At 43.2% G+C, this 21,946-nt stretch overlaps 1 protein-coding gene across 7 annotated transcripts in view; it reads left to right on the top strand.

The window, feature by feature from the left end:
• Positions 1–21,946, top strand: part of LOC310822746 (neurobeachin) — a gene marked incomplete at its 5' end in the record, with an annotated part of 231,677 nt that overhangs the window by 180,122 nt on the left and 29,609 nt on the right. For all 7 annotated transcript variants that reach the window (XM_083695211.1, XM_083695209.1, XM_083695208.1 and 4 more), the window contains 4 exons: positions 14,087–14,204; positions 14,296–14,398; positions 15,696–15,811; positions 18,519–18,631. In XM_083695211.1, the coding sequence (XP_083551337.1) occupies positions 14,087–14,204; positions 14,296–14,398; positions 15,696–15,811; positions 18,519–18,631 (450 nt within the window). The remainder of the gene's footprint in view (positions 1–14,086; positions 14,205–14,295; positions 14,399–15,695; positions 15,812–18,518; positions 18,632–21,946) is intronic.

Genomic DNA, 21,946 nt, shown 5'->3' with positions numbered 1-21,946 from the left:
AGGTGTGCTAGTTTATTTATAGTACAATTTAAAGTACAATTTACAGTTTTTTTGCTTGTATTTGTGTATTTGTGTTGTATGGAGCAAAAGGCAACAATGTACCACCGGCAGTGTGATTAATCTTAATGTCTGGGAGACATCTCAAGTCTAAAGGTGGAGACAGTAATCATTCGCCCACTGACCCCATGATACTCGTCCAGAGAATTTTCAACATAGCCCTTGTGCCTGATAAGTAATAATGAATTTCAAATTAATTGCGCATCCCTTCTTTCATGCCATGTGATTCGAGTATAGGAGTACACAGAAGCACAAAAGAAGGAGAATGGAATAACATAGGAATCTCTAGGTTGGGGGCTGCAATAATGAAATGCTGGTGGCGAGGCCCATGATGAAATTAGGCCATGTTACCCAAATAAGGGATGAAGGGTTCATAATTGCCAGTCCTAGAGATCTGAGGTACCGGGTGCCAACTGTCAGAGCAGGGCTAATGATGACAAATGTCTCTCTATGCAGATTGCAGTGGGGCGAGAGAGCTGCAGAGAAAGAGGCAGAGGAAAATAGAGAAGACCATAGAACTGAAAGCTTGTGTGCACATATTAAGGCCTAACATAAAAATAAACCTCTCTAACTGATGATGTGCCTGTTAAAAGAGCTCAAGTTGGACATTGTTAAATACCACCATACTATGTGGAGAGAAGCGTACCTCCCGAGATCACTGATAATACGCCTTTTTCTGTGAGCAGGAGGCATGATCACATGCTACTGTCGTTTCATGATTCAATGATGGAAAAACTGGGTACATAATTAGCTAATCTTTTACATACCACACTACAATACATGTCAATATGCATTATAGATTATATATTGCTATTATGTCAGTCACATTTGCATGTTTATATCAGGAAGTTTGTGTTTGTTTTATATTTAGCCCACCAATCAGTAGACATGCAGAAAATAAAATATAATTAGTTGAAACTTTTGACATAATGATAAAGTAGGAAAAAGTTGTTTTTAGAAATAAAATAAAAGTTTATTTATCATATTCCTAGGATGTGATGTGCAGGGGTGAGTGCAAATTGTCTATAGTGCAACTGGGGGTATCAGTTCAAAAGTCCTATAGCTTGGAGGTAGAAGCTGTCTCGGAACCTGTTGGTCCAAGAATGGATGCTCTAGGACCGTTTTCCAGACGGTAGTTGAGAGAACAGGGCGTGGCTGCAGTCTTTGATGACCTTCCGGGCCTTCCTCAGACACCACCTGGAGTGGGTGTCCTGTATGGCTGGGAGCTCGCTCTCTATGATGTACTGTGCCGTTTTCACCACTCTTTGTAGAGCCCTGTTGTCTTTTAGATACTCTTTGGGAATGTGCTCAGCTATATGAATCGTGGAGCTATTCTCTGATATTATCCTGTTTGAACTTATTTACTGTTCTCTAGTTGTTTTTGCTAACCATTATGCAAGAAAGTGCAATGTAGCCTTCATATCATACAAATCCAAAACATTTTTGAATCCCCAAATAAATCACTGTCCTGTTATTGAGTTCATGTGTGTAGCTGTGATCTCTAACACTGTGTTTTTGGTTAACATGACCCAAATATAATAATATCCTTCCCGTGCATTCAAAAAGCATGCTTTATTTTACCATTGTTGCAGAAACCCATAAATCTGATTTCACTTACTGTGACGTAAGGCCCAAGCTAATAAAAGAGCATAAACCGGAGTGTTGCAGGGCCAGATTTCCCCAATTTGTTGCATGAATGGCTTTTGAAAGGGGTCCCACTTTGTACAAAGGGAGCCTCCTTTTTGTTTGGTTTCGCCCCATCTGTGTCATCTGGTGGTCTGTGCAAGAGGGCGGTGTCTCAGGGCGCTCCCCAGCGGCGTTGCCAGTTGTTTTATGGACTCGACAGAGTGGTGCTGGGAGTTCATAAGTTGGCTGGCCCATTGTGTGCCTAGCCCAGCTGACACGTGTGGATTGACTCCAGCATATTGACAGATCATTTCCATTAATGAAACAGAGGAGTCCGCCTTGTTTCTGTCTGTGATTTATGTTTTGTATTTTCATTGTATGTCTCCTCCAGTCTCTTTTCTGAAAATCACAGTATAAATTGTATCTTAGAACATTTGATTTGAAATCATAAACTGTCCATACTTAACTGTTCAATTCTGGAAAAATTTGTTTTATAGCTTAAACAACGTCCATGCCCTCTACTGCATAGGCTTTTTGACCCTACAGTATGCAGTCCAGGTAAAACTGTATTGAAGATGGGTGAGTGTGTCCTGTCCCTTGATGTGCTATTGAGCTGCTTTTGTTTGTAACCGCCGGTGTCTCATCAATCAGGCGGCCCTGATACGCCTTGGCGATCATCCAGCTTGTTCAAAGCAACAGCACACACTGCTGATTGCACTGTCCCCTGTGCCCCCACTGCTGCTGCCACATGGAAGGCACATTTTCACGCCACCATTTTATGCTGTTGTCACCCTCCCTTCGAGAGGGAGGGAAAGAGGGGAGGTGAAAGGGATGGAGGAAAAGAGGGAGGCTCACCCTGAGCGGATGCTAGACAAAGATGGCAGCAGAGACATTTTGTCTACTTTGATTAGTTCTGGTTGCGGTGAGCACTGCTGAATATTAGCCTGTTACCAGCGCAGCCACACAATGTGGTGCACAGACGGAAGGGATGCCACAATCAAATCTACCCCTCCTAATTTCCATCTCTTCCACTGAAAAAGTGGGACATATGGGGCAGGATGCCAATTGCTTATTTTACACGGTAATTAACATCGCTCAAACCGTATTATGAGGAAGGTGTGTCGCAGCCATCTGACAAAGTTTAAAAGATCATCCTCACATTTACATACATGTTCCAATAGCGAGAGATATTTCAAAAATGCTTATAGGGTTTAAAGACTTATGTGGTGCATGTCATTTAAAATGACGAGTCTTAATTGTTGAGTTGTGCCTGTGAGTTGTGCCTGTGTCTGTATGCCCGGTTGAACTATGGTAATATATTATGGTATTTGTGCAATCACATGAAATTAACATCATTGCCTTACCACAACCTCTCTCAGTTTTGCAGAACAACATATTGTCCAAAATATATCACCTGCCCATTGCACTATTTTTCTGGCTCCCCCTCACTCGACCCTTTATCTACACACATTTATGGTTTCTTTGTTTACTCAGGTAACAAAATGCATACTGTGAGTTCTGACTCTTGCAGGTTTTAGTCTTGAGTGTAAAAGTGCTCTACTCTCTCGTCATGCTGGGCCGTCATCTGTTGGATTCATTAGAGCAGTCATCTCACTGGCCTCCATTATAATAATTCAGGAGATGTGCTCCCCATGAAAGAGTCATGATGGAGGAGGAAGTGCTGACATGCAGGTTCCTGCCTCCAGGCTTTCACCTGCTCTGGAACAGCCCTGGGGCTAAAAGAACCATCCTGATGGCCGCTCAGTTCAGCCAATGAAAGATTGAAAAGCTCAATCCTGACTTATTTAGTCTAGTTTTGGAATTGGGGATAAGAGACTGATTGTCCCAGAGATAAAAGGAGAGGTGAACCAACTCACAGTGGATCAAATTTGGCTGAAGACAAAAAAGCAAAACCGGGGCAAAACAAAACAGGTTGGAGGGTAAAAAAGAGTGAGGAGTTTAGTGTTCTACCTTGTTAGAATTCAAATGATTTTATTATAGTGTCAATTCCCCATCTTGGCAGGGCTGGTGAGGTGTCTGTGCAGGAGACCTGCAGCAGAGCGAGGGAATGCTGCGTGTTGACACCGTCTAACGAAGGGGGATTAGGCGTTTACAGAAGCAGTAATATGATAGGTCAAGTAGTGGAGGCACTCCTCCACACACTTGGCTCTGTAATGAATGATTGACTGGAAAAGGAGAAGCTGCCACTCACTGGCTGAGTGCTCGTCTTGACGCCTGCCGCACCGCTCTACGGTTCCCCTTGATCACGTTTGGCTGCTCCCCTCTCATCTGAGGCTCCAGTCTGTAGGGAAAAGCTGCTTTTCCCTCTCATTTTTCTCCTAATTTACACATTTAAGTCATTTTTGTTTGCTTATTTGCAATTCCCTTTTTTGTCAGTGAGCCTCTCTCCATCTTTCCCTCTCCCAGCCCATCTCTCTCTCTCTCTCACACACACTCCTTCTCTCACAGCTTTCTTTTTTTTCCACTATCAGCCTTGAGGCGATGAACTAATTTCAGGTTCCATAATTGCGGTGTGTTGTACACCTGTCTGCTATTAATTCTCCCCTGTCTCTCATTCTCCCTTTCTTAATGAGATATTATTGTAATTATTGTCATTATGGTGTTTTCTATAATAAAGTTGATTGATGTTGTTGTTATGGGAGTATTTATTCTGTATAGTTGGAATATAGGTGCTGAGAGGTTATACAGTCACTGATAGATCATGTACAGTCATGTCGATGCAGAGTAGTATAGTATAAGTGAAATCAGTTACTCCTTATTGGCCAGCTGACCCCTCTGAGTTCCCTCTGTGTAGAGTTTGTCTTGGCTGTGGAGTGGAGAGCTGCATAGTGCTGGTCAGTGCTGAATAGGACCCTGCTTGTAGCCGTTTTAAGACCATTACAGCAGTGAAAGGCCACACAATAGCCAGTGTTGGGCTTTGTTTCAACCCGTCACTTGCAGCCTGTGAAATTCAAATAGCTCTCTGCCTCGGCAAAAAAGGGGGAAAGGATTTTGCCTATTCTGTTTTTGATAAGTCTGGCTGTGTTTTTGAAGAAAAAAGTTCTCAGTTACTTTATTTTGAATCCTATTGTTGTGGTGGCAAACTACTGGAAGGAATGCCAGGGAAGAAAATCTCAGCTGAATGAACTAATGTTGAATTTTTTCCTCGAAGCAACTCGCAATCCAATTAAGAGTTTAATAAGGGTCATATAGAGGGGGCTTCACGCTGCAGGTTTGGGGCATTGTGGTGCTATGGGGGAGAGGCTGGGGCTGGGGTTGGGTGGAGACAGACTCAAAGCTCTCTGTGTGGTGAGGGTCTGTGGCCTGGTGAGTTGTTGGGGCTGTGAGGAGGCTGTACCACAGATGATGTCTTTGTGCTGAGGGCTGGCTGTGTGGAGAGGTGAGCTGACGCTGTGGTTTTATTGGTTCTCAGGTGTTACCCATGACCCCACTCCCTGATGCTCTTTAATTGTCACCTATCACCTGCTTGCCTGTGATTATCCTCTTAACTAGCTAGACGCCACCTGAGTTCTCATTATCCTGCTGTACATATCAGACTCCCCTTTGACCTCAGGTCTTCCCAGCTACTGTACCTCTCTCCTTTTCTCATTCTATAGCCTACTGTATATTTAGCTTACCCTAAGTAACCTACATGTATTCTTCTTCTTTTTCTTTCTTCTCTAGATCAGCTTTGAAAACTAGGAAATATAATTTTAATTCTATTAGAAGTATTGCTTGTATCATTTCTATTCCCCCTTTTTTTCCGCCCCAACCCTCCCCTCATTGGAAGACATGAAAAGAAAATAACAACCACAATTGTATAAAAAAACACAACCACAACCACAAGCCTACCTGTATTCTTTGTGGCTCGATGTGAGGGGTAAAAAAAACAAGACCAATAATTATGATTGCAATGTATCATATTGTGTGGGATATATATGGAATGTTGTGGAATTATTTTGTGTTGTTTTTCTTGTATGTTTACTGTCATATTAAAGCAGTATGTTGAAATTATTATTTGGTAGTAGCACATTTTAGGTTTTGAAGAGGCCCCCAATTCAATATAGGCATATATTAGAGGAATTCAACCTATTCTTGAAGATTAGAATGTGGGGGGGAAATGCTTAAGTATCTAAATAGGCGTGAACTTTTGCTCTGAAAGCTGAATAGGTGCGTTAAAGGGTCATATTTGATCTTTAATCTCTCCCTCTATGTGAGAGAGTGGATAGGAGGGCCCTGGAAGTGGCCGTGGCCTGCCTTTGTGGGCTGGTTCACATGCTGGGGAGCTTTGAGTGTCTGACAGCCGTTTAACTCCCCACGACCTGGTTCTCAAGTGCCACCGTTTGGGCCCTCTTGAATCCTGTTAGGAGCTACAATTACAATTCATGCGCTCCCAGCGCTCCTTTGAACAGGCTGCAAGAGACCAAAGAGCTGGAGAGAGCCCGAGAGAACCCCAGTTTTACTGGCCCTTCATCTCTGTGGAAACACAGGCTTTCAACCAGCGGGCTGGGCTCTGGACCTCCACCATCACACAGGCCTCCACACTCAGTCTACTACTAGAGTGCTGTTTAGTAGAACCCTGATAAATCTTTAAATTATATGATTTATTGCTTTCCAAGATTGTGGCTGTATTTCTGAAATTGAAGGTGCTTTTCATTTTTTAAATGTTCAGGTGGAAATGTGTGTTTTACATTGTCCTTTATCAAACTGTCATCGTGTTTCATCAAGCATGCAAACAATAACTTTTTTGTGAGTGGATTGAATGGTAAAGCACATTCATATTTTTTCAAAGGGAGAGACAAGAAAGGGTGAGCATAATGCTTAATAGGTGCTTTAGTAATTTTTGAGTTTTCATAGCTTAATCCGTTCTGAAAAGCTCAGAAGAAGAAAGGCTGAATCAGTATTAATTTGATGTGACTTCTGTACAATAAGGGCTGAGGATCGCAGAAGCCCATTTTCCAGCTTACTTTCTTTCATCATCTCCAGCCCTTGGAACTTTTGCCTAAATGTTTCATGAAACTAAAGCTGTAAGCCTCTTTGGTATTCTGTCTTTATAATGCCAGCCTTAAGACTATTATTACACCGTGTTCAAGGCAGAGGAGCACATACAAATAGTAGAGCTACTTCCCCTTTGTTAGACACCCAGATTGATTTTCTACAATTGGGAGAGCAGTTGTATTAAAACACACACATTCTATGGCTCATTTCCCCCTCTTTCTATTGTAAAATAATTCAATTTGGGACATTGTTTTAATCAAGGCTGGAATATCATTTTAAAATAATTTCCTCATGAAAAATATAGTATTTAAAAAAAAACAAATGTTTGTAGTATGAGGATATCGATTGTAATACTTTTTTTTTACAACAATATAGAGCAAAAACTTGGTGGTGAAAAACATTTTTACTTCATGCATACTTTGAGGAGGAATGATCCCTATGTAAACATCCCAATAAATCACTTTCCAGCAAAGGGTTTCCATTTTAACAAAGACCTGAATCTCCCTAGACTGGGACCATGGCAAATAAAGACTTTCATCATATCACCAAAGACACTTGAATGCATCATTAATCAGTATCAGATTTCATTACAAATTTTTTGGTAAAAGAAAATCAAGATAAAAATGAAATGTTGTAATGCTGTTGTCAGCATATGGGAACCCCCTCAATCTGTGCAATAAATCATTGTGTAAACTCACAGGGTTCCATGGGGTTTATGAAAGTCCTTATTTGTGTGTTTTTCCTTTCCAGCAGGGAGACGGAGAAGGACAGGAATTTGGTATCTTATAAGAGAATCCCACGTGGATTTGGGAAGACTTTGGAGGAGACAATGTATCACAGGCTGCTTGTTGTTACAAAGGGAGATATTCTCATTTACTAATCAACAATAATGCTAGTATCTGTTTATTGTATTTGTTAGTTTTTTGGGGAAAGTAGCTAATATGTTTCCTTTATGTCTTCTGCTTGTATGGTCTAGAGGGAAATTTTAGCAGGAATCACTCTGGGTGGGTCACTGACCCTGGAGAAAACAGCTTGCATTAATATGGTCTAATCCAGTGTAATTAGTCAAATTACTCACGCCAAGCGGCTTGTCAGAGTCTGTCGGCTTTGGCAGGCATGCAAGATGGCCTGGAGTCCCTCTGGACAGCAGAGACACCCCAAAGCAGCCGAGTAGCCCAAACCCACTCACTCACTCTGGTCTGTCTATTCCCTGTCTATCCTCCATCTCCCCTTCCTCACAAAGGCACAGCACATAGAGGGGGTGGAGTAGGTTCTGGCTCTGGCTCTCTCAGCCCCACCACCACATTTTTGTTGTCTCCCATAGCCTCAGGCTGTGAGCTTGGGTTGCCTGTCTGCTGAGGTGGAGTAGAATGATAGGGAGCCTCTGAGCATGAGATACACAAAGTCAGAGTAATTATATCAGCTCATTGCTCTCCTCCTACAGCATGTGAATATTTGAGTGAGAGTAAGATGTATGCTGACTAGTACTGTTGAGCACCGTACACGCCGGGCAGACATTTCCACATGGCATAGGATTAGCATTGGTAAAAAGATTTAAACTATATAATTACAAGGGGATAAAGTGCAAATTATCTTGTGCACTCAACAGCCAGATTATCATCCTTCTCTGCAAACCCTGCACAGCCCCAAGGGGTTAGTTTATGACAAAAGGCCCTCATTAGCATACATTTACAAGCGCTCACATTCTGAAGGCCCGATAAGAACCTGTTATACCTTTGCTTTGGCCCTGAATGGCTTGTTGTGCTTTTGGCAATGACAGATAAATCAGGGTAATTCCACTTTATGCCTGAAAAAATGATGCTCTAGATTCTGGCTGCATCCCGAAGGTGTCACCCACGATAATCCTCAAAGAGCGTCCGGCGGACAGGGGGCTGTGTGTTTTCTGGTTGATATACCGCAAATGACAGAAAGAATTATACGAGGGGAGACAAATGTGTAACATATTATTAAGCAATTCCAAGTGAATAACAGGGATAAAAGGATAATGGATGAGGGTGTCGTTATTACCTTGGTGTAGAGGGACGCGCCAAAGCAAAGGTAGAGAAACAAGATTAATTGAAGACGAGTGAGGAGCTCATTGCTCATCAGGCCCTCTCCCCTAACCACTTGCTCTTTCTCTCCCTCTCTCCTCTGTCTCTCAGCCTCTCCATCCCTGTCCTTTTCCTTCTCTTCCTCTCTGTCTTGCTCTCTGTGCCTCCACCCCTCCCACACATGAAAAACCTGAAAAGTGGGATTTAAAGCGATCAGCTTGGCACTCTCAGTGGCAGCCAGAGGAAGCTGGTAGCCAGGCCAGGAAGATTTCAGTCATCTTAAGGCTGACAAGCCCCTGAAGAAGGCCCATTAGTGAAGACTTGCTGAAAGGGTCCAATACCAAATGACTGCACCCGTTCTCACAAGCTCCTTAGCGTAGGCCCTCTGAAGCTATTTATCTGGATGGATGGTGGGTGCGTGTGTGTGCGTGTGTGTGTGTGTGTGTGTGTGTGTGCGTGTGTGTGTGTGTGTGTGTGTGTGTGTTTGTTTGTGTGTGTGTGTAGAGTTTGCATGTACCTAACAAAGACATTCCTAGACATTCTACTTAATTCTAACTCTAATTTCTGTGTTTCTATATGGTTCATCACTCTCATTATAATGACAGGTTGCTTTGAATGAAGTTTACTGTTGCTGTGGAGAGTACTTCAGATGTCTATAGAACAATCCAGTACGTAAGGTTGACTATGATAGAAAAAATATCTAAAATGTTTATCATAGATTGTTGATATTGAATATTTTTTCTGTAAATCTTTTCTTCCCTGTGCTCTTCACTGTAGAGTTTATGTTGATGTGCGTCTCCAGTCTGTTTGTGCTGATTGGGATTAAGGTAAAACTGAGTTCCTCACATTTCTCCATGAGCATACAAAATGACAGAGAACTCAAAGCAGAGAGATGAGCATCCCACTCCCTACCATAGCAATGTTTAGGACACCCATGCAGAGCCTGGTAATGTGCGTGAAATACAGCCTGTGACATAAACATTATTGACAAACTTGGCTGGACATTTGGGGCAGTGATCTGCCAGTGTGTGTAATGCATATTCATCCGCCTTATCCCAATGGTCTTGCCAGAGCACCAGAGCTGTGTCATCTTGCTACACTCCAACTACCACCCAAATGTATAGTGACACTGATTATGCAAATCTGTATCTTATTTTCCCCAATACCTGCATTAGGAGCCTGCTACTTTATTGAAGTTGAGATATGGGACTGTGAGCAGGAAGTGGAACGCTTCTCTCTTATAATCTGAGGGAATTTCTTACGTTTTCTTATTTTCACCCCTCAAACCAGTTGTCAGATGAGGGAAGATCAGATCAAATTCATGCTGTGATATTTGTGAATACTTTGCCACGAATCTTAAAGGGACCGAGAGAGGATTATTGCTAAAAGTAAAAGGTTGTTTTTTCACATGCATCGGTCATAGCAATCACATTTCTGTCTCATCTAATTTATAAAAAGTAACATACCAATATTTATTTAAATTCGGAATAATAATAGAACTTTGTAAACATTTCAGAACCCTTCACTGTTTTCTTATAATAAAACGCATACATAATGTGTCTGCTCTTCGATGGCCCGTCACTTTTCACATCCTGGGCTGAGAACACACACTATAAAGGAATTGAAATGAGATGCACATTTCAACATATGATTTGACTCATGTTGACATGCAAAATGAAATTTGTTTCCTTTGTTTTGAAATCAGGGTCGAGAGGCTAGTGCTTGTATTACCTAGCTATGAATTTAAAAAAGGAAATGTTGTGGTGAGCAGAAAGCAAAATGCATTGATGGGGCTGTGTTATCCCATTGTCATTCTGAGAACTTAAAAGTGTAAAAATGTAAAAAGTGTTTCTGCATCCACTGGCTCCACTGTGTATACTGTACCTCCAGTCCACTGGCTCCACCAATGGTGAACTTCATAGTGTTATTGTCTATCTTCATCCAGCATGTTTTCCCATATCTGGTGGCTCAAACCTTATTCGCCACTGCACATGATGCATGATATGCTGCTTGACCATACCACCATGTTTTAGCCTTTTCCAATCACTCACTGACTCCTTCATCTTCTCAAAGATTTGGTCCATGTTGCCTGGGGTCAGCTTTTCAATACAGCATTCACAATGTATGCTGATCCTCCAAATTACCATCTGTGAAATCCAACCCACTCTCTCCTGGGGGAGTAGTCTTATCACTCGAATTGAGACTCATATCCTCCCCTCACTTTTCCCCTGCAGTGTTCTCTCCCTCTGTCTTGGTCCAAACAGTGGTGAGGCTTTACACTGGAAGCCTATTAGACAAATCTGAGGAGAACACAGCGGAGGTGCAATGATAGCATGTTGTCAGTGTATTCCAGAAATATAAATATATCAGTCATGCTGGCTTGGAGCCTGGTGGTATAATTTTACTGGCTCATTTCAGCAGAATTGTTAAAGGAACTTCCATATAAGATGCAAAATTTCATCAGATTAGAGATGCTGCTCTTTCAGATTTGTTAATGTCTGTCACAGTGCCTAGGCCAGTCTGGGGTTAAGGCTACACGGGACTCATAAATGATTCCATACATAAAATGGTTTCTCTACTTTTAAGTGTGATGGGTTCTGTTTGAGCATTTCCACTTTATTACATGTGAGTCTCAGCCTAAACACTGGTGTCACCTGTGCCTCTCCTCATCTCATCTGTCACAATATTTTCCACCTCTGATGTTCTACAGGCACAATGCAGCCATCCCTCTGTCAAATCAGGGCAGAGAAAAAGGATACGAAAAACAGATATGTTAAATTGCATTATGGCTATTATTTGAGAGAGGTATAATTTCCCCACAGCTTGAAGACCTGCGCATGTGCCAGTGGGTCCTAATGAGCTTGTGTAGAGGGACCTGTGTGGAAACAAAAGGCTGGGCTTGCCGGTCATCCCCCACCCCCCCCTACTCTCCCCTCCCCATGCCCCAAGCATGACAGACCAAGAGCAGAGCGCCGGTCCCTTCCTGGTGGCGTGATTAGATTGGGGCCGAAGTCTCCAGCTGGCAGGCCTGTCTGTGACTGGAGGCGGCCGTCCCCAGCGCTTGTCACTGGCTGACACCTCTGACAGGCAGGGGACAGCTTCAGCAGACAGGTTCATTAAATGGCATTTTTTACAGCTGGGCCTCCAAAAAATGAGGGCTGGGCTTTGTCAAAGCCCCAAGTCTACAGGGGCCCCTGCTTGTTGGTTTAAACCAAAGCTTTGTTGTTATGACACATTTTTTGATCTGGGCTGTTTGAAATCGGGGCTTTTTTCTACTCTTTACCCTGTCTCTTTTGTTGATGGTTGGCCCTTTGGCCTGCACTTTGTCACAGCTACAGAAATGTGAACCTTAGCTGGTAACAGGAAACAACCAAGGGTAACGTATGATAATGGGGACAGACACAGTCTTTCTTGTTGTTGTATGATTGCATACACTCAATAAAATGATTATCACTAATAGCTCTTGTGTAATGCATCCTGAGTTAATATTGTAAAATGAAATGTACTAGTCATTAGTTTGTTGCATTGACAAGACCTTCTTGGCAATGTGCTATTGTATATGGTACAGTATTGAGTATTGTTGAATTTAACTGCAACCAGGTTCAGTGTTTCTTATAAATCTGTTAGATACCTTTATATACAGATTTCTCACAATGGAATGTGTGAATCTGAATGGTAGCAGACATAAACCTTTCAGTGAGATCTGCAATTAACTTGCGGCAGTCTGTGGGGCAAATCATGTGATTTCATATTTACATATTTGCATCTATTACTTCCCCACCCTGTGTGTTGCCATCTGAATTATGCTAAAATTAGCTGCTATTCTTCACCCCTGGTGCATATCCACACACAGGCAGCTTGCCTTCCAGTAGCGTATGATGCTGAAGTCTTCATACAGACACCTGATAGGAGAGAGGGGACAAACAGCCCTGCCACCCAGCTCTCAGCACTGTTCTCGCAACTCCTCCACCATCCCTCCATTCCTCTGTCTCACCTCCCCTCCACTCCAGTCAGCAAACAGAAGCACAGGCCCTCCTCTGTGCCACACCGTCTCTATGACAACTGTTTGAGTAGGGGGTTGCTGAGATGTCAAGCAGGGGCATCACAGGGAGGAGCGAGTCGGAGATGCCACAACGCAGTACATCCAGCATCTTCACGTAATCCAATTTTAATTGAGCTCCAGAGACTTTGATGTGGCATGGAGGTCGGGGTAGAGCTATTCCAGGGAGAAATTAAGGCAGCCTGGCTCGCGCCGCACTTCTCTAGCCTGTCATCATTTTAAATGAGCATTAGCATCGGACCTAACCTTCCCAGCCGAACATCTCACTCTGCGTTACTTCCTCCCCCTCCCAGGATACACCCCTTTAACTGCTGTGTGTTTCAGCTGCATTCAGACACACCTAAGTGGCTCTCATCCCTGTGCCACACTGATAGAATATGAATGTGTGTGATTGTGACCTGGGGAGATCAGGCTGACCGTGTCAGACGAAGGGGGAGAAGAGGGAGGGATGGAGGGAAGGAGGGGAGAAAGGTGTGTGAGGGGATCATTCTCACCTGTCAGGGAGGGCCTCTTGATCTACCTCAGTGGACCTACAATCCCAGAGGTGCTGCACACTCTAATGATGCATCCTCTCCTCCCTGCCTGCCTGGTGTTTTTATTGATTATTTATGTGTTTCTGGCCCAGGGGCCTGTTTTTTGCTCTGTCTTTGAACACTGTGGCAAATTTTGCAGACCACCTGAAAAAAGTGTTAGTCACACACAGGGCCAGGTGTAGAGAGGTTTATAACACATAGGAATTCTCTGTTTTCTATCACTATCACCGTAGTTAGGGATGCAGGTTGGTTGATAGTTCTCAAACACATGGTCTAATATGATTGGCATGGCAAGCTAGTAAACAAAACTCTACCTGGCTGGCTTATAAAAGCTAGCTAGCCAATTTAGTTTTGCGGAGTGTAGCAGCACAAAAACATCCATGAATGATTAATTATTGTCAGAATCCTTCCATTGGTCTAGCAATGATTTAATTATTGAAAAACGTTTTAAAAAAGCTAAAATATCCTGAAGTGTTTATGGCGTATGCATACATTTTGCAAGTAAAAGTGATGAAGTAGCTGTGCTGGTATTGTGGAAATCAAAATGGCTGGAGTGCTTCTAGGCCAATCACAATAAGTGATTTGATCATTGTATACTGTAGGTACTCATGTCGGAAGCGTTATAATCCCGGAAATCTGAAGCCACGCCCCTCTCCCCTCTTGCAAGTTTATTTGATGCAATTTCATCAGCTGCACAGGAACATTTGGTCTGTGTTTTTCATTTTATAAACCATCTGTTTGGTCTCTCCTCTTTCTGCCAGGTCTTGTCATACTCTGAGGGCCTGCATGGGAAATGGATGTTCAGCGAGATCCGAGCGGTCTTCTCCAGACGCTACCTACTGCAGAACACAGCCCTGGAGGTCTTCATGGCCAACAGAAGTACGCATTAGGGACCATCAGATCAGACTCAGTCTCCTCATCTTTGTCCTCTTATCTTTGTTATTGATAGTGATTTCATTTCTGCCCACAGCGTCGGTCATGTTCAACTTCCCTGATCAGGCCACCGTGAAGAAGGTGGTTTACAGTCTACCTCGGGTAGGAGTGGGCACCAGCTATGGCCTACCTCAAGCCAGGTGGGAGACAGACAACTGTACAAACATGTTTTTATTGACACATGATTCCACATTAGAAATAACTCCTGGAGACTATTCTCAACAATTGCACTATTCTATAGCTCAAGATTGCCGTCTACTGCGTCCATGTTCATTTGCTGCTGGGTTTATTTAGTTGTTAGTATCCCCACCTAGCTCCCTCCTGTGTTTTGTGGAGTATGCAGCCTGCCCTGCAGCAGAAACATTTGAAATCCCATTGCTCCTGTCATTGGAGTGAGTGGGCATTGACCCCGAGTGAACCGACCTAATTCCCTTACTGAAGACTCTATACCACAGAGCTGCTGCCACAGACAAACCACAGAGTCCCATCTCTGAGTCTGGGACTGCTATGAAGGGAAAGTGAGAACAGGCACCTACACTATGGCATTCTCCCACTCAGCACAGACACAGTATACACAGTCCTGAGGTTATCACATTCATTCAATTTATTCACAAAAACATTTAAGTGGTACTCACATTTGTTTCTGGTGGTCTTTCCTACCAAATGTCATGTTTTGCCTCCAATAGACTGCCTCAGTCCAACTCTTTATTTTCAACATTTGTGTGGAACATACTTCCAAGGCCATGGCTCAGGCACTTTGGTCATCAGTGAAGAATGCTACCCTGATGATGTTTCAGTTTCTTGTGACCCTAGCTCTAACAGAACGATTGCATGTCAGATAGTCTTCATGTAAAAGCTGGTCTGTGTGTAATTTGTTGGCCTTGGGTATCCCTTGGTCAAAAACAGTAGCATACAGTATAGCATACACTATACAACCATAGTATTCATACTGGGGTATGAACTGTGGGTAGCATACACACCCCAACTCAAGACTGAGTTTCTTCCCCCATGCCATCAGAATTGTCAACGATGACCCCACCAGTGCCCCCCTCAAGTCACTCACACATGCACTGTCATTCTAACACATATGCACACACATAATCATCCATCTGCTATTTATATTGCTTACTGGCTATACTGTTCATATTGTTTATACTGTTTATACTGTCCATACTGTATATTTTTTAGTACTTCTATTTTTATTTTATTGTATTTTAAAACTTATTGTGTTGTTGCACTACTCTGTGGCACTGTCACTTTTGCATTTCACTGTATACTTGTATGCACGTGACAAATAAAGAAATCTTGAATCTTGAATCTTGAATCATAGCTCCTCTTAAGCCACCCTAGTCTGGGTTACCTCCACATAAAGTAAAATTGTGAGATCAAACCTGGTATACTCTGTAGCATGGTTAACAGGGGGATTTGGTTTTCCAGACGGATCTCCCTGGCCACTCCTCGGCAGCTCTTCAAGTCCTCCAACATGACCCAGCGCTGGCAGAGACGAGAGATCTCCAACTTTGAGTACCTGATGTTCCTCAACACCATTGCAGGTGAGCGTCCCCTCCTCCCCCCATCTCCTCTACCTCAAGCTGTATTGTATGCTTCTCAGCCAAGTAGTGGCTGAAGTTATGGATCCTGGATGTGTAATTCACTTCCTACCCATCAATTACATAGATTTTGAGTTGTTTGCTGCCTCGTCCAGGCAACCAGTGGAACCATTGTGGGTGTGTGGAATGCGTCTTTACACCATTCATTTGAGTGTTTATATCATGATGAATATATGTTTTGTGTTGACGGCCTCTACAGGTATGTCGTGTTTGTCAAGAGTCCGATGCACTTTTCAGTGTTGAGAACTAGTAGATACTTGCTGTGCATGGGTATGAATACTACTACACTTATTTGAAGAAGGAAACAGGAGCTGTAGATTTCCAGGATAATTAGGGGCTCAGTATGAGTGTGTCTGTGGAGTTGAGAGGTTCTGTTGTCGACTCTCTGATCTTAACTGTGACTAACAGGAAGGCGAGCGACTGGCGCACTACTCCACTCTGAGAGGTGTCATCCTCTCTTGCTGCATATTCATACATATTTATATTTCGCTCTTGTGTGAGTTCGATACATTATTGTCAGCTAATTAGATGTAAGGCAGACAGCAAAACATGCCGAAAATTCATTAAAACTCCCTGGTAATGACCCAGGCTGACAGGGGTGTCAGTGCAGTGTGGAGGGGCAGACAGGAGGGGGGGCGAGTGGCGGGGAGAGGTGTTAATGTGAAGCCAGTGCTCCTCTAATTAAACACGATTCCACTGTTATTAACATCCTGCCACCCCAGCACAGGCTTCAACACTGTCAGGTCTACCCGCACCGCCACCCCCCATCTCCCCTCCATGCTCAACTAACCCCCTGCCCCCACTCCACAATGTGGCATTAACCTGTTTAATTATGCTCTCCTGCCTACCCAAGACCTAAGCAGAGCTATCTGGAGATGCTTTTTCTTTCACTATACTGTCAGAGGACATCACTGATTTGCTCAATTCAAATACTAATTCCAAAGTGCCTCACCTCTGGAGCAAAAGGATACACTGGTTGAAAGAAAAATTTCCGTAAATAAAGACCTTTTCCGTGACTTTTTGACAAACCTTTTATGATGGTATTACCAAACATTAGGTCAGATCAAGATACATAACAACAGATAATAGATAGTGATGGAATGATTGAAATCCTATAGAGATTCTGTCATCTATTATAGCCTAATCCTAGTGTAATATCTTACAATGATACATCAGCACACATTCAGATCTGATGAGAAAGCTCTTTGGGAGTGAGCATTGCATGCTCCAGACATTGGTGTGATTTTAGATCATACTATTCCCAATATCCAGTTCTAACCTAGCATCGAGCTAATCATTGCGCTAAATGCCTTTAAACGCTTTAATCAATTATCCATACATTAAACACTCAGCATCCATCGTATTTGTTGTGGGAACCTCTCACTACGTGGTCATTTGTGTTCAAACCTTCCTAGTTGGGTTTGACATTGACTTTTCAGAGGGAGTAAGGGTAGAAGAGACAAACAGAGCAGGAGAGGCTCATAGGGGTTGTTTTGGGACTTGGAAGTGCTTCAGGTAGAACATGCCATACATAGACCGCTATGCTGTGCCTGAGTGATTGCTATGTAAAGATGAAATACTTTCAATGTTTGTCATTGTAGAACCTCTCTGGGTCAGGGCTCGTCTTTCACAGGGCTGAGGGTGAGTGACAGTATAGTGCTGCTGTAAGTGGAGTGTGCCGCTGTTTAAACACTACAGGTTGGAGCAGAGCATGGAAACCTAACCGCCCACCAAACAAACAAAACTCAGATCAAACTACTGTAAACACCTCTCACCTTGCTGTAGATCATTGTAGGCCAAACTAAGGACATTACATTTTGAAAAGAACATTTTTATCACTTGCTGGCATTTTCTTAGATTTAGTCTGAAGGGTTAGATAAATTGTTTAAAGTTATTGTTTCAGTGCTAATTGAGTTGTTTCCTCTCCGACTTACTATTTAAGGGTTGCTAGGCCATATTTCTGGTGTATAATCTGTGGTGGATATCACACCCATAGCAGTGTCATCCTCTTCAAAGGGAAATTAGAGAGGACTTGTGGTGCTGTCCTTTTTTCTCATGGCTGGATCAGTGACAGTTTTTACCATCTGAAAGCCATATTCCTACTGCCAGAAAATAAACTAAATTCACATCTGGCATCTCTCAGTAGAGCTGAATGTGGGCACCGTCATGACTACTGACAGAGGTCTCCATGGTAACCGCCATTGGCTGTCCAATCAGGAGAGCAGTCTAGCAGTGACACGCCAGGCTCACTCTGTGTCATACGTGTTGGCCCCCAGAAGAATCTACATCTCTTTAATTACATCCACACCACAGCTTAGAGACACTTAGGTTCTCCATGAATTTAGAAACCACCTCGTCATAACCTCTTCTAACCCTAGACTTCAGTGATATGCTCATCAGGCAGAGGCACGGAAAGGAGAGCGCTCTTACATTTTCACAGAGAAGTGAGCTCTCTATTAGTGGATGTGCCGCCCTCTCAATCATCCGTAGAGACAGGAAGTGGAGTCTGATTGAGGGCTCTGAGATTTAGGGCTTGTTGGAATGTTACATGCTGGGTCCCCAAAGTAACCTAAGCCTTGTGTGTACCCCGCCTGTGCCCCCTTCCCTCCTCTTTGTCTCACATGGCTTTCTGTCTGTTTTTTCTGTCTAGGGAGAACGTACAACGACCTGAACCAGTATCCGGTCTTTCCCTGGGTTCTCACCAACTACGAGTCTGAAGAGCTGGACCTGACCCTGCCAGGAAACTTCAGAGATCTCTCAAAGGTATCCTATCCTGATGCGGGCACCCTATATGACTGGGAGAGAGGGGCAAGTAGAGGCAGTGGGCTCTGTCGGCAGGGGGATTTCCTTATTAAGTCCCAGACTGTAAAAGAATACCATATTCAATGGGAAATAATGTAGACATCATGTGCACAGCCTGGACTAGGAAATGGAATGCTGGGGAAAGTGCTGATAGTATAACATCTTGAAGTGCACTGGAATACCATCTCTAAGTGTGTCCCTGGTTTGTTTGGTTCAGTATTGTCTCAGCCCATAAACTTAGTTTGCTCTTTCACACAACAGTACTAAGGACAACCCCCATTTAACCCCTTTTTGTCTGAGGGACTTTTAGTGTTATATATTCAATATATTTATTTTTTTCTTTATAATATATATTTATATTTAATGCTTTAAGTGCCACCATCCATATGGTGGATCATATTCATGTTAACCAATGCTGTACATCACTAACATTCAGAGTAACACAAAAACTATTGCATGAACATGACATATTACATCAAAGTGCACCTTTAAACAAAGCAAGCATGCCCAATTCTAAGTCAAACAGATTTCTTTTTTATTGATGTCCTGTGCATGTCTACTTAAAGTGGCCCATAATTCCTTTGGGTGTCTGGATGAGTGTTGCTCAAACAGGATATTTTTTTTTTGCATTACTCTAATCCCTGTAATGGGCAGATCATAAATTCAGCCTTACTGGAATTAAGGCCATTAAAAGCATTATACGTTTGATCGGTCAAAAAGGCATCATGGGTTGCAGTGGACAGATTCCTACTAATGCAGCCATTCAAATAGGGGCCCAGACATACAGACACTATGATCTGGAACCCTGGGAGATAGAGTTTAGTATTGTGTCCTGTCTGTTTTTGCCTGGAGCAGAAACAGGCCCCACCATTGCACGATCCCGCTGCCATGGTTCTCTCTCTCTCTCTCTCTCTCTCTCTCTCTCTCTCTCTCTCTCTCTCTCTCTCTCTCTCTCCCCCTCTCTCTTCAGCTCACAGACTCACTGACCTGAAAACAATCGCATTCCTATATGAGCTTTCCCTCTCTCTCACTCTATTGCTCCCTCGTTCCCTCGCTCTTCCTCAAAGTGCCGACCCCCTGACTCATGCCTGCTCTCGAAGAGATCCGTTTTCAGGAGCGTTTTATTTTTTTTTATTTTTTTTATCAATTTTCACTTTAGATCCAAGACAAATGTATGCTCTATTTTACTCACAGGAGGGGGAATAGAGTATGGAAATGAAAGAGGGGTTCCTGAACACAATGGAAATGTGAAACAACTCCAACCTAAGAATCCTGGTGGATTTATGCACTGTATACTGATCATGTCAGTGAATCAATATCAGCCTCCTACAGTACTGGAGAGGTAGCCTTTGGTACGCTTGCTTCACACCAGTTTCACCCAGTGTATAAAGTTATTATTATTTAAATAGTTCTAGTCAGCTATGACTTGTATTGGACATGAACAAGACAACATAGGATTTCAGTTTTACCAGTAGTATTTTGGTGTGTACAGTATATCCAGAGTGTTCACTCTGGCAAGCAGGGCTAACACCTCTCCTGTGTGTCTCCCTGCTGTCGTCTCTGCTCCTGTCTGCCTGTGGCGGCTCCAGTCTGTGGAGATCCAGGTGGGCCGACAGGGGCTGGGGGGACTGTGTACAGCCCTCTGGCCCAGGGGAGACAGTTATGTATTGTAATGTATTCCTGTGACATTCTCCCATGCTGTTTACAGGGCTGAGCTTCCTTCATTAGCATGAGTTCACAGGCCCATGTCTCCTGACAGTTGTCCTTGGAACCCCAGGGCTCTTACCTCCAAAAGTTCACAGCTAGTAGAGCAGGGAGGGACTGTGCCCCCTACGCCTCTCCTCTCCTCTCCTCTCCTCTCCTCTCCTCTCCTCTCCTCTCCTTTCCCCCCTCCCCTCCCCCCCCCATCTCTCCCCTTCTTTTCTCTACCCTTTTGTTCAGTTATGGGAAAGAGCTAGTCGCACACTCTCTGGGGACGTGACTGTTGGTGTGTATTTCGTATGTAGTAGTGGTCAATGCTTGGCTAAATGTTCATGTTAATGTGTGATTGTGTGTGTTTCATCTGATACTTCTTTTTTTCTCACATTTGCATATGTGTCTTGCGTCTTTTATTGCGGGATATGGCTATTTTTGAATAATGATAGAATTTGTATAGTTCCTTACACAGAGGAACAGGGCGTTGAGAGAGAGTGTGGGTCCTTTGAACTGGGTCATCTAATATCATCCCACCTTGAAAAAACAACATCCAGTTAAATGTATTTACCTGCACCTGACTGCGCTCTACACGCTAGGGCCATACCAGAGGGCTGTGTGTGAAGGTGAGGTGGTCAGGTGCCAAACAGGAAGTGGCTGCCAGTCAGAGCAGGCTTAATCCATTGTTTGAAGCCACTGAAGTGCTGCACTGATATGCCACATAATTCCCTCCCACACCTACACACCTGCAATTACCCCGATTGGGCATTCAGTCAGCTGTGATAAATGCAACTGAACACAGCGTACCCTGCCTGAGGGCGAGTGTAGCAACTTTTTTTTATGGCAGATACATTCATGTGTTAGAGCGTTTCATTAGATTCTAATGATTATTTCCTTTTGAGTGGCAGGTGGCTGATAGGAAAGGGAAACTCATTTCTCTCATAGCTGTTCATTGATGTAGTGGAAACGCACGTAATCGTATAAGGAGGCATACTGAGCGCACCCAGTTTAACAATCTAGCAAGGGTACAGTTGTTATTCTTCCTCTTTTGTCTGTCTTTGACAAGAAATTATTAGATGTGTCTCTGTCAAAACTCCTCTCAGGGAGAAAAAGCAAAACCTAGACATGACAGCAAACATAATCACCCAAGCTACATAACTCCATAACTATGCTGTATTTCTCACGAGATGCAAACTATCAACACCCTGCACTAATGAGACTATAACAAAAATATTTACTTAAGGAATCAGAATATCTGCACATTTCTTTTTTCTCCTTAAGTTTCTCCATTTTGACACTCATCCTTTTGTAAACAAGGAGAAATGCATAAGTATTTTGAGTTAGTTTATTGAATAAAACATCTTTCTGTACAGTATCTAAGATGAGAGAAATAAGGACCTCTCCTCCGGTCTCACATTGTTAAATATGGCTGCCTCGTGCTGCTTCCCTGTCACAGACATTACGGTGGCATGCTCAGAAGGCAGAGCACCTCCAAGAGATGCACCCTGGGTAACGCAGACAGAGCTTGACTGCTAAAGACCCGTTCACGCTTCTTCTCAGTAATGGAGGCTTCTTCGCCCCCTC

The sequence above is a fragment of the Argentina silus genome (assembly GCF_951799395.1).
Source record: "Argentina silus genome assembly, chromosome: X".
In the NCBI taxonomy this organism is placed as follows: Eukaryota; Metazoa; Chordata; class Actinopteri; order Argentiniformes; family Argentinidae; genus Argentina; species Argentina silus.
This window is presented reverse-complemented; position numbering and strand designations above follow the sequence as displayed.